We start from the raw sequence: 19,676 nt of genomic DNA, 5'->3' as shown, positions 1-19,676 counted from the left end.
GCAAGGTTTAAAGTATCCATTTCCTCCTATCTTAAAATGCATCAGAGTGCAAATATTTAACAGAACCTCTTTGAGATACAAAGCAGAAGTTTCCAGTCCCTATCATTAAAGTCATATCTGAAATACATGTATTTTAGATTATATTCTTCAAAAATCAACTTTTTGATCAGTTCTGAAACAGATTTCTATTTTTTGAAGACAGCCTTAAATAGCCCATTGATGTGAACTGCATCTAAGGTGTGTGCCACTTACTATTTTACATGAGTATCTTTCCGAATCACAAAGCGAGACTGCACAGTGCAAATGAACCTCATCATAATCCCCAATGAATTTGAAAACAGTAACATGAAAACGGCAGGTGAGAGAGACCCCGTTCTCCTCAATTCCAATGGTATTATCCTTGATATTCTGACAACTGTAAGAAAGAGGAGTGCACTGATTATTTCCAGCAGAGCAGCCAAGAACTGACAAGCTTTTTTTCTGGAATTTCGAACACTGGGCACTTAAAAACTGTGGCTCACCCTTCTTCAATGATGAAGTATCTGAGCTTGTCATTACTGTCTCGTGAAGGTGTTGCATAACATTTGTTCAATGTGAGGATGAGGTGAGTGGAATCTGCTCCCAGCACAAAGACGCCAACATATAATATGTCACGAGTGGTTAGCACAACTTCTCCTTGCCTGTAGGGATGCTTATAGGATGAATTTTTATATAGGGCCATTTTGGTAGTAAAACTGCCTTCCTTTGTAGGCACAGTCAGATTAATGACACTTCAAAAGAGGGAACAAGATGGAAAAAAAAATAACTTACACCAAAATACCAAAATACTGTTGGAGAATTTAAAACTATCTCTTTGGTTATTGTGGTTGTTATTTATTGATTTGTTTAATTTATTTCTATCTTTTTACTTCATTTACACCCTATTACTAGAGTTAACCATTACCAAACTTAATGAATAAAACGTTAACTTTATATAATTCACATGCAATTAAAACAGATTTCCAAAAATTGCAAAGCTAATGCTTGGAAGTAATTTATTTTGGATCTCACCATTTTGTTAAAGAGGAGAATAGACAAGGTCAAATGTTATTGCTATTGCTGAGAGGAAGGGAAAAGATTTTTTTCTTTTAAGAACTGGATTAAAACTCAGAAAATAAAAGATCTTCATTCTTCAAGGAAATAAATGAAGCAAGGGCTACAGCAATTGGTTCTTTTTTTAAAAAAAAAAAAATCCTGATTTTTACATTTTGACAGAACTGTAGACTTCAACTCCCAGAATCTTAGCCAGCTGTACACCTCCAAATAAAATCCATGAGATAATGGAATCCCCTCACCCTACTCTCCATTTCTTCAGAATGTCCAAAGAGTCAACACTTTCTTACCTGAGCATTGGTCTAACAACAGAATCCAAAGAAATTTTAATGTCAAGCTCATATGCACAGGAAAATTCAACATTGATGGTCCTGTCGCGAGTAATGATATTTCCAGTGTTGTTTGCACTTTCAATCCAGACTGTGTTTTTATACATAATGTGGGTGCTGTTAGACTAGAGTATGAAGAGGAGAAAAAATGCACATGCTTAGGAAAACAGCCTGCCTAATGATACAGTTATTTCCTCAGATCCTGGATTTTTCTCACTTGTATTCTCAAATTTATGTTGCAAACTTCATTTCATTATGTAATAAAATGGAATTGACATGACCAGCTAAAAAAGGATCTTCATTCTTCAAGGAGGGAACTATGTGCTGGCCAACTACCTCATGTCTTCTATGAGCTAAGAAGAAAGGGAAGCCAGACATGTAGAGTAAGACATCCATACCCAAGAAATAAAGGGCTAATGGCAAAAGTCTCAAATTTGCCACTGATGTGTTTGGTATTGTAAGTTTCTATTCACACTGCTCATTTTCATCATAGAGGAAAAATTCCAAAAAATTAAATGCCTATGGTGATGTTCTGATAGCAGAGATGAAAATCACATCCATTGCAAGACAAGAATGAAGCTTATCCAGAAGCTTTGATAAGAAACCAAGTGCCACAAGGGGGAAAATAAACCCACAGTCCCTCAAACATTCTGACCTGCACAATGTTTCCACAGTTGCCCTTGGTGTTGTTGATCTGGAAGGAGATGAAATCTTCACCTTCAATGCCAGGACAACGGCGGTCATTGATGCGGACACCTTCCCTTTCGAAACCCAGTTGGAATAGCTTGCACTTTGAGATGGACACCTCCATTAGGGCAGCTTTGCAGGTCACCTCAGCATCCAGGATATCATGTGTGTCTGTGAGAAGAAGGAAGAGGATTACCACAGAAACCTCACAGGGCATTTCTCATCAGGATCTACTTGTAGGGCACTCACTGTTTCCATAGACAGGAGGTTCAATGCAGCCACACAGTTCTCCATCGTTGTCCACATCACAAGTTCTGTTGGGACAGTCTGCTCCCATGCAGGGATCTTCAACCACTCCTGCTAAAAAAAGATAAAAAGGTGGGGGTGGGAAACAGACAAGGGTAACTGATTTATTTTATGTTCCTTTTTTTGGGGGGGGGGGGAGATTTCCATGAAAGATAGGAGGCAAAGTCTAAGCAGAAAAAATAATCATCCTGTACTGAAATATTCCCTACCATGTCTTCAAAGGCTTCTTCCCCTGATAAAACATCCTCTCTCCACCATTCTTAGAATGCTCTAAAATTCTCTTGATGACCATCTAGTGGGGAAGCCTTTATTATGCTAGCAATCAAGGAAGCATTCATGATGAAAACCATGCCAAGGAGAAGACTCTTCCACATCTAATATGCCCATATTTATATTTCTTTTATTCTCTATTGAGAGGAATGCAATGAAGAAACTGTCCAAAGAAGAACTAAACTATACTAAGACAAGCTTGCTTACAGCAATTTTCCTTCTCAATCCACTCTGTACTGAAGATCCCAAAGGAGCGACAGGCCTCCCCATATGCTGCTAAAGAGCCACAGAGCTGATACTTCTTCTGATTGTAGCAGCCATCAAGAAAACATGATTCATAAAAAGGCAATGGGTCCAGCAATCCATAACAAGGCTGGAAGAAACCTTTCATATCAGTGAGCCTGAGGCAGTAGCTGTCACTCTGCAGGATTTGGATTTGAACGTTGTCACAAGCAGCAGCATATTGTGAATACTGGAGCTCATTGCAGCTGGAATCATAAACACAAAAATTAAGAATCAGGAGATAACAATAATGGTTTGTAAAACCATTGTTTTTAACTTAGCATGCGGTTTGCACTCTGCCAATGTAGTAGTATGTTGGAATAATCTTAAGAGACAGAGAAGAGCCATAGCCAAGGCTATGACTTGGTAAGAGGCAGCTTAGCCCTCAACAAGAATGTAGATGTAGCAAATTTCTCAGAAGGAACCCTGTCTGGACTACCTCATGAGGCTGACATCAATCTTACAAGTCTGAAGCCACATTTCTCCCCTGCCGTGTTTACAGCCAAGAAACTGGAGACTGTTTCTTCTCTTTCCTGCTGTGGGCTAAGCTGCCTTTTATCTGTTGGTTGCCCTGGCTGCAGTCCCTGGCTGTAGTTCTTCCCCATCTCCCAAGGTCATTCCAAATACCATTACAGCTATCTTTGGTTTATTCACTAAACTATTGTTAAACAAAGCATGGCTTTTTACAACAGTGTAATCACAGTGTCATGATTTCACGTGTTCTTACCATAAATGGTGACCCACCCTGGCTAGACTCTACCTTGAACCATCTCTCTGGTAAAGAATTATTTCCAGTACCAGTATGTCTTCATCCTTTCCCATTGGGCCATTAGCTGCTCTCAATAGAAAGATGAGACATGGACAGCTCTGAATTATTCTGACATGGTTCAATTGTTTAAACTCTAACCCTTTCCTGAATGTATGGGTTTCCAGTTCCTGCCTTTCAATTAACTGCTGTCCAATGGTCAGCCCTTCAGACACAGAAGTGCCTTTTCAGGTCACTGAGCATCATAACTATTTGACATATCTTCCCAGCCTTTGAAAGCAGAACTAAAACCTAAACAATTTATGGAAAAGGAACTAGTGGTTGGATTCTCCACATTCTTCTAATTATTGCAAGAGGCTTGGATTCTGCTCCTTTTCCTAGAGTTGGCAGAATGAGATAGGAGAACCAATGCCACTGTGAGTCTTTCACTGTCCATCTAAAACTATAACAGAAGCTGGCAGAATCATTTGCTGCTAAAATTAGCTGGTGAACTGCCATAAAAAAAAGATATTCCCCTCATCACCAACTTTTTCCAGCAATTCTTTGCACTGATGTCTCCACCCAACTTCCCAAATAGGCCCATCCAAACTACCCTTGATGTCTTTTTTGTCTGTGCAGTGATTACTTAAAAGCACATCATAAACAAAACAGCTACTTTTAAATGTGGCCCTTGGAAGCCCACAGATGGTGAACATGTGGCTGATGCAGCCAGCAAAATGACCAAGTTCTTCTGGACATATCACTCACTTGGCCCAGCTCGTTACCTCTTCTGCATGCCATTTGTTTTCCAGCTCTGTGCCAGGAACACGCTGCTGACGACTGGCTTCCCTCGCAGGGTGACATAGTCATCAGTGTGATCTCCATTAAAATTTCCACAAAGCCCACAAACTTTGTTTTGCAAGCGTTCGCTAATGGCAATTTTGATTACGTTGAACCCATTGTAGTGGATCTGGATATCTGGACTTGTGTCTATGACCAGGAAACCCTCCAGGCTATAGATTTTAGTTGACAAACCAGTCACAAAAGGAATGCTTACTGATGTGCCATTCACCTAATTGTGGAGGTCAAAATATTTTAATTTGTAAGATGCTCCTCTTCCCATTATTAAGCAGAGTAGATTCCCTTCTAAAGCAAGTTTGGAAGGCTGGCTTTGGGTCATGCATATTCCAAACCCTCCTTCTGTGGCCTTTTCTTCCTTCTTTGGTGGCATCTCAAACATTGGCGAAGTGATTGGCAAAATTGGGAGGCTACTGACAGCCTCAGCCCATCCACCCCCCAGAGGGCCCCCCCTCCAAAAGATTCTTAATGACTTGACGCTGTACCTTAATTGTATTTCGATCGCTGATAAGAATCTGCTCCTCATTAATGTAAAAGTAAACTGGTGAAATTACGGTCAAGTTGGGATAAGTCCACTTATCAAAATTGATGATGAGCTGGAAGGAGATGTCGGGGAGCTTTTGGCAGATAGTGGAGAGGACGAAGGCACAATTGGCAGGGAAGCGGAGGAAGGCGCCATCAAATGTGCGGAAGACCCCTCCTCCTGCAGCAATGCAGTAGGAGCTCTTCATGCTGAAGCAACCCCGGACTCCATTCTGGAGGGCGCATTCCTCATCTGATTTGCACTGCCGAGGGTCACATTGGATCAGGTTGCGCCGAAAGCAACGGCAACGGCGGGTGCAGTCGCTGTTCCAGAAAAGCTGCTTGGGCTGTACAAAAGGGGGGAGGGAAAGGCAGAGATAGGATGCAAACAGTTCTTCCAATATTTAAAGCAACACCTCTAAAGCCCCACCAAACACCCTGGAGAATGGAACAAGGATCCAAAGCCCATCTCTGAGGCTCCTGCCCCATTCTTCTGTGCCTTCTTGCTGGGCTTGACCTACAGAGACTTTACCTGTCCATGGCATTCTTTGTTTAGCTGCAATTTCATTTATTTTATTTTGCTTCTTGTTCCACTTATTCTAATTCTTCGCCTTGTCCAATAATAACGTATCTGTGATTTTGATGGGAGATTGGAATGGTGTTTTGGATACATATAAAGATAAGAAAGGATCTTCCACTTTCTTCAAGCAAGCTAAATTACCAAAGGCCTTTTTTGAAGTGAAAGAAGATTTGGAATTGACAGATATTTGGCGGGAGCGCAACATAGATGATAGGGACTTTACTTTCTTTTCTGATAGAAACCAATCGTTTTCAAGAATTGACTTTTCCTTGATTACTACGGATTTATACTTGAGTGTTAAAAATGTAAAAAATTTTCCAAGGACACTTACTGACCACAGCCCTGTATGGTTGGAACTAACTCCTGAAAAGGAGGAAAGGAGATCATGGAGGTTGAATGAAAATCTATTTAGATAAGGAATTTTTTACTTTAAACATGTCTAAGGGAACTTCAATGGCAATGGTTTGGGATGCAAGTAAGGCCTATATGCGGGGGGTTTTGATTCAAATGAATAATTCTTATAGGCGAAAACAAATACAAAAACATAAAGAATTGGAGGAGGAGATTAAAATAAAAGAAAAAACACTAATTATGAATCCTTCGGATAAGAATGTGAAGGCTTCTATAAATTTGCTTAAATCACAATTTAATATGTTAATGGCTGACCAGGTTGCAACCAACTTAAGTTTTATGAAACATAATACATTTTGTAATGCAAATAAACCGGGTAGGTGGTTAGCTTATCAATTAAGGAAAAAACAGAGGTCGAATTATAGATAAAATAAATTATAATGGTAAAGTGGTTTTTCAGAAAGAATTGATAAAAAAATCTTTTTTAGATTTTTATGCAAAATTATATATGGGCCAGAAGGTCCAGAGTTTGGATATAGATAAATATCTACAAGACTGCTCATTTTCCTAGACTAACAAATGATCAAAGAGAAGAGATTAATGGGCTAATCACTTCACAGGAAATTGTTAAGGCAATTAAACAATTAAAAGTTGGTAAAGCACCTGGCACGGATGGATTGACATCAATTTATTACAAAACTTTAAATGAGGAGATGATTGAGCCTTTAAAGGAACTTTTTAATAGTATCTTATTAGGCTCGGAGGTACCTCCATCTTGGAGAAGGGCTTTTATATCTTTGATTCCAAAAGAGGATCAAGATCTTACTCTACCTAAGAATTATAGACCTATATCTCTTTTGAATACAGATTATAAAATTTTTTCAAAGATCTTGGTGAATAGACTCATGGTTGTACTGAGTCAAATTATACACACAGACCAGACTGGTTTTATAACTGGGAGGTATATGAAGAATAATGTTAGACAAATTATTAACTTAATTGAATATTTGGACAAAAACAACCAGATCCCTGCGGGTTTGATTTTTTTAGATGCAGAAAAAGCTTTTGATCAGTTGAATTGGCAATTTATGCTGAGATTGGTTGACAAAGAAATGAATTTTGGGGAAAATTTTTTGCAAGCTTTTAGAAGTATTTATCAAAAACAATCAGCACAACTTATAATTAATGGAGGCTTATCTGAGGTTTTTCAAATTGAAAAGGGCACAAGACAGGGGTGTCCTCTGTCTCCATTGTTGTTTGTTTTAACATTAGAGATTTTGCTGATTAAAATTCGTGAATCATCTAAAATAAAGGGAATAACGATTAACAAGAAAGAATATAAATTAAAAGCTTTTTGCAGATGATCTGGTTGTAACTTTGTCTCAACCAGTTGATTCAGTAGTAGAATTGTTGCAGATTATAAATCAGTATGGGCAAGTTTCTGGTTTTAAAGTTAATAATAATAAGACTAAAATTTTAACAAAATTATGCCTAATTTGGATAAGGAAATGTTAGTTAATTTGACAGGTTTTGAAACTGTAAAAAAGGTAAAATACTTGGGGGTTTATATAACTGCTTCTAATGCAAAACTTTATAAAAATAATTATGAAGTGTTATGGCTTAAAATGCAGAAGGATTTGAACGACTGGAAGAAATTGCAATTATCTTTATTAGGGAGAATTGCTGCAGTGAAAATGAATCTTCTGCCTAAATTTCTTTTTTGGTTTCAAATGATACCTATTTTAAAGAAAGAGGCAAATTTAGAAGAATGGCAGAGGGGGATTAATAGATTCATTTGGGCTGGGAAAAAACCAAGAGTTAAGCTCAAAATTATTCAAGATGTTCGAGAGAGAAGTGGACTCAAGGTGCCGAATTTAAAATTGTATTTAAAATTGGTTTTGACTTTGATTAGTGATTGGGTTAACTTAACAAATTTAGATATACTTTCCTTGGAAGGATGGGATTTATTATTTGGATGGCATGCGTATTTAATTTATAATAAAAAGGTGGATAGGGCCTTTAAATCCCACGTTTTAAGAATTGCTTTACTGCGTGTCTGGAAGAAATATTATAGGTTAAATTCTAGAATACCACTGTGGGGAATTCCTGGGCACGCTATAGAAGGGATAAGGAAAGGGGTGAAAATGGATAGGATTTCTTATAAGCAACTGACTAAGTGGGAAGGGAATAAGTGGCAATTAAAATTGATGGAGGATTTATCGCAAGAAAATATTATTTATTCTTGGTTTCAGTATAGGCAGTTATTAGAAAGATGGAGTATAGATCAAAAAATGGGTTTTATTGCGGAAGATGTCAATTTGGTAAAACAAATTAGAGATCAAAATCGAGCCCATATAAAAAGAGTTTATAATGCCTTGGTGGAATTGGATTCAGAAACAGAATTAGTTAAGGATTGTATGGTCAAGTGGGCTCAAAATTTTGAAGAGCCGATTCTATTAGATACATGGGAGCTAATTGGGTTAGGAATGTTAAGCTTACCCAAGCTCAAAATTGACGAGAAAATTTTTATAAAATGTTTTATAGATGGCACCTTGATCCACAAAAGATGTCTCGTATGTATTCTAATTTACAGCCCAAATGTTGGAGATGTGGTTGTATGGATGCAACTTATTATCATATTTGGTGGTCTTGTAGAAATATAAAGGCTTTTTGGATTAAGATTTGGTGGAATATTCAAAAAATTTTTAATAGAAGGATAAAATTTACACCACAATTATTTTTGTTAGGTATTATTGAAGATTGTGATAGTAAAGAGATTATTTTAATGTTGAATTTTATTACGGCAGCAAGGTTATTGATTGGGCAATACTGGAGAAAAGACTCCTTGCCTACCTTAGAGGAATGGTTTTTTAAAGTTTCTTATTTATCAGAAATGGCAAAAATATCGGCTTATCTGAAAGACCATTCACAAGAGAGGTACAACTCTGTATGGAAAAGATGGGTAAATTTTGTTCAGAACAAATATGGGATTAGAAAGTATTATTTAGCTTTTGAATAACTTATTGTATAAAGTTGTTATGTTTAGATTTGTTGATTTTATTGTAATGGAGTTAAAGGGGTTCTAAAATTTTTCAGGATTTATGTATAATTGATTGATGTTTATTTAATTTTTTATGTTTTCTTTGCTGTTTTTAGCTCTGTACTCAGCTCTGGGAAGGGGGGGGTTAATGGGAGGGGGGAGGGAAAGAGGTGGGGAGGGATTTTATTGTAAAATGTTTATAAAAATTTCAATAAAAAAAATAATAACGTATTTGCTTATGGATGGATTGTCTGGTTTATTTTATGATTGTGATTTCTTATTTATTTATTTTTAAGAAAAAACAACATTCATCCATGCAAACATATACACACACATTTTTCTGTGCAGAGAACATATTTTAACTCCTCTGCTAAGTTTCTGCTGCTGATTTGCAGGATTGGTATGAGATAAACATTCACTCCATTGTGCTGGTGTTTCAATATACAGTTCTTCCTGACTTCAGTTAAAGCATTTTTAGTTGGATAATGTAACATGATACATGCAATTCATATATACAAGAAACAATTGCCATGTACAGTGAACTAAATAGAATTTTTTTTTTCTTTTAGGAACCAGACAATAGCCTAACTACTAAATCTTTTTGCAGTTCATCAGGCTAGCTGCATAGTGGAACCATGCAGGAACCAGCTGACTCCTCAATTTTATTTTTTTACCAGGAGAGGGAGGCTGCGTAAAGCATTTCTTAGTGGATAGCCTAACATGCCCTCTTGTCAGAAGCTCTAGGCCACTGTTTCCCAAACTTGACAATTTTAAGGCATGTGGACTTCAACTCCCAGAATTCCACATTGCTGGCTGTGGAATTCTGGGAGTTGAAGTCCACATGCCTTAAAATTGTCAAGTTTGGGAAACACTGCTCTAGGCACTTGGCAAACGAAAATCTATGGTATTTGGATCAATATAATTCTCTCCAAACAAAACCTTAGAATGTCTTTTTTCTAGAGGGCAAGAGATGTATAATAATACTGGGTTTTCAAGATAACCCCTTTCAATTCCCTATTCAAATACATTCAAGCATTCTGTTTATCATTTGGCGACAGCAGCAAACCGATACCTAGCTAAGCTAGAAACAGGTCAGATCAAACTTGTTCAGCATATCATCCCATTTCTGATAAGCAGCGTATGTTCAGCTGCATCACCAGAGAGTGATTTGGAAAGATGTAAAAGAAAAGCTTAGAGTCTTAATTTTCTTCTATTCTTCAACCACATTTTGACTGCTGCAACATGAATTTTTAGCATGCTATAGTATTCTGCTTCATCCAAACATAATACGCTATGTTTTATGCAAACCACTCTGTGGCCCCAAAAAGTAAAATTAAAAGAATTGAAATCCTAGGACAATGTGTGGTTTAGTGTAACCACAAATCACAGTTTACTACAAAGTAATGGTTGTGACTAACCTACTAAAAGCAACAGCTCCTAAAATCTCCTTGGGATCTTTTTTTTAAACGCATATTCTGACTTGAAGACCTAATTCTGGCAGATCAAAAGACTTGTGAAAAGTTCCTGACTGGTGTCCTTGGCCTGTTATGCTCATGACCTGTAAAAGGGAGGAAATTCAAAGGTAGAGTTGCCATAGCAACATCTCTGCCCACTCCTCCAAAGGGCAGTGATACCAATAGCCTTTTGACTGCTGAAGTGTAGCTTTGCAGAGGAGCACATATTGCATTCCATTCTTTCATTATCAGATTTATAGCATTAATGGAGAGCAAGAACTAAGACTCATCAAATAAATCCAGCTACTTTTTTCTTTTACTTGGGAACTAAAAAGCCAAGTACAGGAAGCAGAAAGACAAAACTGGCACCAGAAATAATTCTTCACATTGGCTTTATCTAACTGTTGGATGGGAACAGCCAATGATTTTTCTTAAACTTTGTTATTTTGAGGAGACAGGAAGCTAAAGGCTACTTCTAAGAAACCTACTTATTCCTTAGCAACATTTATAAGCTATCTCGTACCATTTAGCATTTCACAAATAAAAAGAGGGATATGCCTATTTTTAATAAAAGCTGTCTTCTCCAAACATGGAAAACTACTTATTTGGTCCAACTGCTATATTTGTGTTGGTGGCCCGTTGTTGCCTTGCTTGGATTAGCAGCATCCTTGATATGATACAATAGATACATCAATGCCATGCTGGAAAGCACATAAAAATGGAGAGCTTTGGTTAGAATAGAGATATAAATTAATATTTTAGGAAAGAAAAATGTGCATATTGGGGGAAACTATATACATAAATAAACTGAGGCAAAAAAAATGAAGAGGAGAAGACAGGGTAGTGGAGGAAAAGCTTTATGAATGAAACTGTAGAAAGCTGATGGGGATTATTGATTGATCCCTAGTAGATGTAAGACAAGGTAAATAATTTATTGGGACAAGAACCAAGAAATACCAACTTGTCCCATTGAAAAATAATCACTAGATTGATGACTAACTCAGAAATAACATTTAATAACTCCATGTCAAAATAAAACCTACTCACAATCATCTTTCCCCTGAATTAATCTCCTTTGTTTCTCATTTATTAATTTTCTTCTGCAAATGAAATGTCTTTTCTATGAATTTATGGCTTCTCCTGCACTAACCTGAGAGAATAAATTCTGCAGAATCAGAAATCAGTAAACGACAGGTAAGACTCTCCTCTGGGGTCCAGCAAGAGATGCGGAGAACATGACAAAGCTACCGTATATTCCGGCGTATAGGGCGACCCGGCGTATAAGACGACCTTTGAGTTCAACACCGGGTTGCAAGACGATTGACGCCGAGTCGCATGCCTAGAAAGTCGTCTTATACACTGGAAACTACAGGTATTTCCGGTGTATAAGACGATCGACGCCAAGTCGCATGCCTAGAAAATAGTCTTATACGCTGGAAACTACTTTATTTCCGGTGTATAAGACAACTTGGCATATAAGACGATCCCTGAGTTCGGCACCTGTTTCAGTGCTCTCAAAAGTCATCTTATACGCCGGAATATACGGTACTATCTTCTTATATTTCCCTCTCTCCCTTGAAAAAAAGACTGAAAGTATCATCCCGTTATTGAGCTGGTGCCACTGCATTGTGCGGATGAAACAGATGCTAAAATGGTACTGCATCCTGCATAGAACTACATCACTAAAAGGAGCACCCAGTGCATTATTCCAGACTTGTCCTTTATGAGCTCATTCTAGGGCAGCGGTTCTCAACCTGTGGGTCGCGACCCCATTTGGGGTCGAACGACCATTTCACGGGGGTTGCCAAACAACGCAATCCACCATTTTTTTTCTGGGGCGGCGCATGGGGGCGCCGCCACGCATGCGCACCATGCAGGGGGCACCGCCGTGCATGCACGGCGCGCAGGGGGGCGCATGGGGCAGTGTCACGCATGCGTGCCGTGCAGGGGGCGCCGCCGCACATGTGCGCCGCCTGCTTAATACCGGGGTCACCGTATAAAAAGGTTGAGAACCACTGTTCTAGGGAGACTGAATCTGACAGCAATATTGACTGGTAATGTAGAGGAAGAGGGGGAAAAAAATTCACAGTCCCTGAAAATTATCTGCAAAAAACAAAATCCCTTTTTAAAGCCCCGTGAACCAATTCCCCAAAAAACTGTGTTTACTTCCCCCAAAGTCAACCTATTATGGAGCATTATTGTTGAAACAACAACAGGCCAACAACATTCCATATCTCTTCCTTTGCTTTCTTCCTATTTAGAACCTCTTTACTAAGCAATCCCATAGGCAGTTTAAGGCAGAAAAACATTATAATTTGCACAAATTCTACAAGGTTTCTCATCTTCTCTTTTTTTGCTCATTGTGGTTATTGTTGTTTGAATGAATATAGATGAGGAAGGCTCCTTCAAATACGGATGGAGCGAGCGTCTTGATTTGGATGCTAAAGGTCGCAAGAAACAGAGATGATGGTGTAAAAGCAAATATATCCTTATTTCTCCTGAAAGAAACAAGGGCACCAGAAAGGAGCAGCCACTAAGTTGCACAGATTTACAGCTGCCTGTTTAGAAATGCATCGTTACAAGCAAAGGAGGCTTAGAGGAGAATTTCACATAGTGACTTTCTTTTTTAAAACAAACAAAAAAAGCTTTTTTGTATCTTTTTGTTGCAAGAATAGGAAGAATTCATGTAGATTGTAGACCCACACTCCTAATGGAAGCTACTCAGGACAGGAGACAGAAAAATGTTCTCCCTTAATGTATTACAGAAATCCTGTAAAAAAGAAAAAGAGAGAGAGAGAGAGAGACTGATTCTATTTAGAGCTTTATTTGGCTGACATTCTTCCAGCACCTCACTGCCAATATTGTCTTTTAGACAAAAAGAAATGAGACCAGTTTTCAAATTATTGGACCTCTAAGTCAGTGGTTCTTAACCTGGGCGATATTGCCCCCCAGGGGGCGATTTCATTTTTCAGGGGGGCGATGGAACGAAAAGGGGGCGATATGGGGCGATGGAGCAAGAAGTTTTGGGGACACTTTTGAGGCTTTTTCGTACAGTGAATCGCTGTATATCTGTCGTACAAAAACATCAGATCGCTCGCTATTAGTGGATTGAATTGTGTGTTCAAATGTTCCTCCAGCTAGCTTCAGTACAGAACGCCGTACATATGTAAATATTCATTGCTTATCTTCATGCGCGTTGCGCAGCAGCCTCTACCCATACAGTGGCGCGCCATTGGCCAGAATATGGGAGATACGGGGAAAAAGACTGGAAATAAAGTATTTGCATCGATATGACAATTTTAAAGAAAACAAAAAAAAATGTTTGCATAAATTGAAGAATTATTTTCTATGTTGTGATTGAGAGGTTATGTTGGGGGAGGGGGGTGATGACAACTTCCTCATTGGCTCAAGGGGGCGATTCGTTCAAAAAGGTTAAGAGCCACTGCTCTAAGTCACACTGGACCAAGTCTATGTTGTTACTATTGAATTCCAACCATGCCTAATCCAGAAAACCTATCCTACTCCAGGAGAGTCTGAAACAAGCCACAGTGATGCCAGAATGACACACACACACACACACACACACACACTCATTCTGACATCATCACAGAAACTCCACCATTGCATACTTGCATCTCCATGACTGATGCAATGCTTAATACTGAACCGTGGCATTTGTGCAATGCTGTTGTCATGCCCTTTCCCACCCTTATGGACAACCATGACCCATCTCTTCTCTGCTTTGGCAACACTATCTCCCAGGCCTCCAGTTACTGACTCAGAAAATCCTCACAGCCCAAGACCCCATTTTGACACCCTTGGCTTACCTCATAATATTTGCCATCTGAGTAACAGCCGCAGTTGTGAGGAAGAATGCAGCTTTTGCCATTAAGGACGTACCCTGGATCACACTGACATCCTTCCACGCAATAATGGTTGCAGTCACTTTTCAGCCGGATGGCAGCACAACGAGGCTGGCACACACTCACGCAGCTTTCATAGTGGCTATTGGGAGGGCAGCTGACCGCTAGAACACAAGGGATAAAACGTCTTAACATGGGTGCATCTTGGTCTGGAAGTCATATATTAACATGGTGAACCCATATACATCTATATGACATAATATGCCCAAGGAGCTTAAATCCTCAAGAACATCTTGATTATGGTAATTTGTAGTGGAAAAACCACGATACTTACATCAGAAGACAAGACCATGAAGGGTTGGAGAAAACAGGTTTTATTTGCGCAAAGTGGTTCAGAGTATTCATATGGCAAATTCTGAACCCTGAGTTATTCCCAGGGTGTCAATTTTATACAGCTTGCTGCCCACGCTTAACCTAATGGATGACTTCTTATCTACCTGAGACCTGTCCTGAGACCACACACGTAGGAAAAAGGGAAGTTTATACAATGTACAGAAAACCACACTCCCCTACACGCGTAATATCTTATACCATTTGTGACTTTCGGTTGGCACTTCGTGTAGAAATGTTTCTTCATAGAATTGCACACAGGTCATCACACTCAGCCAGTTTATAATATTAGTTAATGCCTCTGTTAATTAAAATGTTGTTTATAGTATTTTTCCATCTCCCTTAATGGCATTTTCTACCTGCCACAATTGGGTAATAATACCCAAGCTAAATTGGGAAAACATATTTACTGGCATTCACAAGTGATGGGCAAAGATTCCTCTGGACCTGGTTAGCTAAGAATGAGCAACTACAATTACCCGTGGTTTAGGAAAAGATGGTCTACTATGTAGAAACTAAGCGTGAACAAGAAAGATGGTCTTTGGTTTGGAGATAATGTCTCCAAATCTACCATGTTTGAAGAAAGTGAAAGTGTTTCTCAGAGAGTTGGTGGCAATATGAAGGAGTTGTCCATATTGACTGCCCTCACTGTCCTCCTGTGGCAGGCCTGAGGTCAAATCCTACCTTTGGAGGGTGATGTTTACTTCCCAGTTCATCAACTCCAGGGATTAAAAATAAGAGAGAGAGATAAGTAGTGAAAGAGAACTTGGTAGCAAGGGTTTGACCACTCTTACTCCTTTTTTGAAACCGCCCCTTTAAGGCAAAAAAAATGCCACTGTGTTTGAACAAGGAATTTCTGAATTGTATCAAAACCAAAGCCTCTGTCCAGAAAAGACAACTGGAAAACAGAAATCCCTGCACGCTTGAATGCTACACTGCTCTCAAAACATCACTGTAGCTTTCTCAAAAACGTGTTCTTTTTCTCCAGCCAAAGAGACAATTTGAAGAACCCCCCAGCCTTCCAAAAGGCCAAAACAAGAGTGGAGAAATGCCTAATTTCAAAGCGTTTCTCTTCCACCCACCTCCATTTTTCTCAGGGTGGTTAATGAATCCCTTAGTGGAAAAGGCAAGGCTGATGGAGGCTGTCAATTTGCAGAGAGAAAGAGATACTAATTTAATTTGTAAAACTGATTAGTGAGGAAAACAACTTTTCAGTGGATTTGACAGACGGTCGGCCTGCCTGAGATGCTTTGGGTCTGCATTTTTGAGAAGAATAATTGAACAATACATGGTAACCTATTGACAGGAGAAGCTCTTCACAACAAATTCATGCGCTTCCTCCTCACTTGCATAAACAAGAGCTGCAGTGTGCCCCCCCAAAAAAACATGTTTTGATCTGCCTAAGCAATGCATATCAAATCTGGATTCTAGTTACTGGATGAAGGTCAAAGATATCTTGGAAAAGGATTGAGAAGGCTAGGTGGCAACTAAGCAACATAGGGCAACTCTCTGATCTTCCTGAAGTGTTATCCAAGCAATCTCAGCCTGCCTTGTTGCAACCCACAATTATATCTGACCTTATTGTTTGACTGTATTTGTATGACACCTGTTCAAAATCAGCCAGTGTGATGATGGGCTCATTTTATGTGCCTTATTAATTATAACCATGGAGTTTGTTGACTGAAGCATGGAATTCAGTTAATTAGTGGTGTTCATTCTTTTTGCAATTCAATAAACCAGGAGCTCTGCCTTCTATCTCTCCTTACAAGTCAGAAATAATAAACCCCAACCAAGCCTTCTGAACCTTATTTATTAAGATGGAAAGGATGTCTAGATTTGCCTGTAATACAAATTGAAATAAATAACACTATGAAAGTCCCAACAAACCCAGTCATCAAGACAAAATGTCAGGAGGAGGAGGAGGAGGAGGAGGAGGAGGAGGAGGAGGAGGAGGAAGGAGGAAGAAGAATAAGAAGAAGAAGAAGAAGAATAAGAAGAAGAAGAAGAAGAAGAAGAAGAAGAAGAAGAAGAAGAAGAAGAAGAAGAAGAAGAAGAAGAAGAAGAAGAAGAAGAAGAAGAAGAAGAAGAAGAAGAAGAAGAAGAAGAAGAAGAAGAAGAAGAAAGTTTTACTCACAGCATGAGGTGAAGTTCCTCCAGCCAGTGACTGCTATCCCCTGGGTTTGGCAAGTGCTGGCATAATTTTGCAGCCAGCTACAAGCTGTCTGCACTGCTCCACCATCAATGCAGGTGTCAAATAAGCAGTTTTTATAGAAGAAGGCTGGGTTGACCTTACTGTGGCACCTGGAGAAGACACCGCTCTTGCTAGGAATCAAACTGCACAGCTGCTGAGGCTTCCAGAAGCCTTCTACCTTACGACAAGTTGGGCACCTATCGCCACAGCCAGCCTGGCAAAAGGGGTCCCGCTTGGCCCAGCTGTGGCCAAACTCATTAATGCTGGAGACAACAAGGCCACCAGAGGTCTGAAGGTCATCATCAGGGCTGCCATTGTATCTCCCGCAAAGGCCATATGTGCTATTTTGGAGGCTCCGTGGAATTGTGATGGAGAGGAAGGTCCTCCAGTCATATACCACCTTCAGCCCAAAATCAGTCTCTATAATGATGTGGAAGCCAAAGGTGAATATGTTGACCTTCCCTTGGCCCAGCTTCAAAGGCAGGTAAAGACGCTCCTTGTTGATCTGCAAAAAGATGCAAGGAAAGTCAGTGAAAGAGGGCAGTTGAAGAAGGCACGCTTCAAAAAAGACCAGCTGACCTAGGAAATCCAGGTTTAAACCTTCACTCCACATGAGAAGCTTACTACATATTTTTTGGTAAGGTCTCCATATCTCTGCAGGATTTTCTCACAGTCAGGTTAAAAATCCAGCTCAGTCTGCAGCACTTGGACACCTAGCTGATCCTGGACAACCAGGCAAGGTCAGACCTGATTAATACCGAGAAGAAATGCCACTGGGAAAACTAAGACTAGACAGAAAAGTTAAAAAGAAAACCCACTAGAAGATAATAACAAACAGAAAATTACACGGACATGGACATAGTCAAGAGGAGGCCATAAAGTCAACTTCAACCTGGTGGACTTTCTACCTTCACACATAAAACCCCCAAATTAACTGGTTTGGGGTGGTTTCAACCTCTTATCCTGATTAAGGCAATGGAGGAAAGAACTCTCTATTGGCTTACAAGCACAGTATGTTTGTAGGCTCGATGGATCACAATGCTGTAGCTGAAAACTTCCACTTCCACCTGCTTCACCCACAGAGCCAGAGAAGGGTCCCGATCCTCATTCTTGGCAACAACTGTAAACTCAGGGAAAATATCTGACTTCTCTGACCTCTGGCGATCAATGGTTGTGCAAAGGACCAAAGGACAACTGCTCTGAAAGTCAAATGCAAATCCATCGAAGGTCAAGTAATGGCTGTAACCAGAAATGATGCAGGAGGCATCTGTGCGGGCCTGACAATAATATAGGCCACTCTCTTCCAGGCAGTATTCGTCCTCTTTGCAAGGGAGGTTCTCACAGCGCACACTGTTGTCAGAGCCATTGCAGTAGCAGAAGTACTGACAATCAATGTCCATCCAGAAGGACTGGTTGGTGGCGAGCTGGTGGCCCTCAAAGCTGCAGCCGCAGTCGCTACGGAGAATGCATTGGGTGCCCCGGAGTACAAAGCCTTTGTCACACTGGCAGCCCTCCACACAACTGTCCAGGCACACAGGTCCCATGCTCAGGGTGTCACAGGATTCAGAGCAGGACATGCATTCCTCAAAGTGACTGTTCTCAGGACAGGCAAGAGCTGGAAGAAAAGGAAGGGAGTCAATGGTCAGATGGAAGCCATCTTCTGGGTGAGGCAGCAGACACCTTGACCTGAGTCAAGCAGAGGCGTTCATAGAGGTATTTCAAGATGGTAGCCATTTGCACAATCAAAGCTCTGTCTTTATTTTGCATAACACATTTAAAAAGAGTTAGGACTTTGGTCTCCTAACTTTGGTCAGGAGGTCCCAAACTACCATCTTGATATCTGTCACAGACACCCCTAGAATCAGGAGAACCCATATTTAACCCCTCATCCCATACAGAGATTCCCAACCAGGTTGAGAGGAAGACAGGTAGGGTGATCGTATCAGATCTACAGATGGTTGTGAAATGAACGATCTGATCTTTATAAAGCAGGACTTCCACAAAGTGAGAAATAGGGTTGTTTGATTGTTACAAATTATTCTTTCCCTTAATATATTACATCTTTGAATAGCAGGGAGATGGAGGGAAGGAGTTTTATTATTTATCCTTACAGAAGATACAATGTGAAATTTGTCAATATGCTGGCATGATTTTTTAAAAATTCAACTTGCTTTATTATTGGTTTATCGAATACTTATTCAAACAGCTGAAAGCTGTTTTAGTTTTTTCTTAACCCTGCCCTGCTGTGTTTATTACTCTCCTCGCATTGATTATGCATTGTATTACATTACACTGCCTTAACCTCAATGAAATTTCCTTGCAGCTTTAAATTTGCACCATGATGGCTTTATTCTTCATTGCTTATCAATAAACCTTTTAATTTCATTTACAGCCACGAGGCTCATCCTTTGTTACTAATGAAGTTTCCCCCCACTAAAGTATAAATTTAAACCCAACTGTTAGGTACAAAGAATAGAGAAAGTCACTGCCTCTGTGCTGGACTTGTGAGTTTTATGGACTATTGTGAGATTCACAATGAGGATTTTGTGCTGATCTAGGAATTTTCTTCTTACATATCAGATTTCTGGGGTGGGGAGAAGAAAACTTTTGCATATTCCATTTTAAAGAAGCCCCTAATTAATATGCCTCTTATTACTCCTTTAAGGTTAGGTTCCTGGACTTGGGTCTCTACAAAAGTCATGATCTGTTGGATCAT

The 19,676-nt window shown here is 39.6% G+C and overlaps 1 protein-coding gene across 1 annotated transcript in view; it reads right to left on the bottom strand.

The window, feature by feature from the left end:
• Positions 1–19,676, bottom strand: part of LOC120319542 (tubulin-specific chaperone cofactor E-like protein) — a 75,949-nt gene that overhangs the window by 1,647 nt on the left and 54,626 nt on the right. The window contains exons 18-28 of the mRNA XM_039368489.1: positions 17,965–18,575; positions 16,904–17,465; positions 14,344–14,543; positions 5,055–5,438; positions 4,497–4,783; positions 2,892–3,172; positions 2,358–2,468; positions 2,077–2,279; positions 1,383–1,546; positions 522–770; positions 253–415 (exon numbers count right to left, since the gene is read on the bottom strand). Coding sequence (XP_039224423.1) covers positions 253–415; positions 522–770; positions 1,383–1,546; positions 2,077–2,279; positions 2,358–2,468; positions 2,892–3,172; positions 4,497–4,783; positions 5,055–5,438; positions 14,344–14,543; positions 16,904–17,465; positions 17,965–18,575 — 3,215 coding nt within the window. The remainder of the gene's footprint in view (positions 1–252; positions 416–521; positions 771–1,382; positions 1,547–2,076; positions 2,280–2,357; positions 2,469–2,891; positions 3,173–4,496; positions 4,784–5,054; positions 5,439–14,343; positions 14,544–16,903; positions 17,466–17,964; positions 18,576–19,676) is intronic.

Source organism: Crotalus tigris, unplaced genomic scaffold (assembly GCF_016545835.1).
Source record: "Crotalus tigris isolate CLP2741 ecotype Arizona unplaced genomic scaffold, ASM1654583v1 scf7180000020806.364445, whole genome shotgun sequence".
In the NCBI taxonomy this organism is placed as follows: Eukaryota; Metazoa; Chordata; class Lepidosauria; order Squamata; family Viperidae; genus Crotalus; species Crotalus tigris.
The sequence above is the reverse complement of the archived record's forward strand: the minus strand, read 5'-3'. Positions and strand labels throughout refer to the sequence as shown.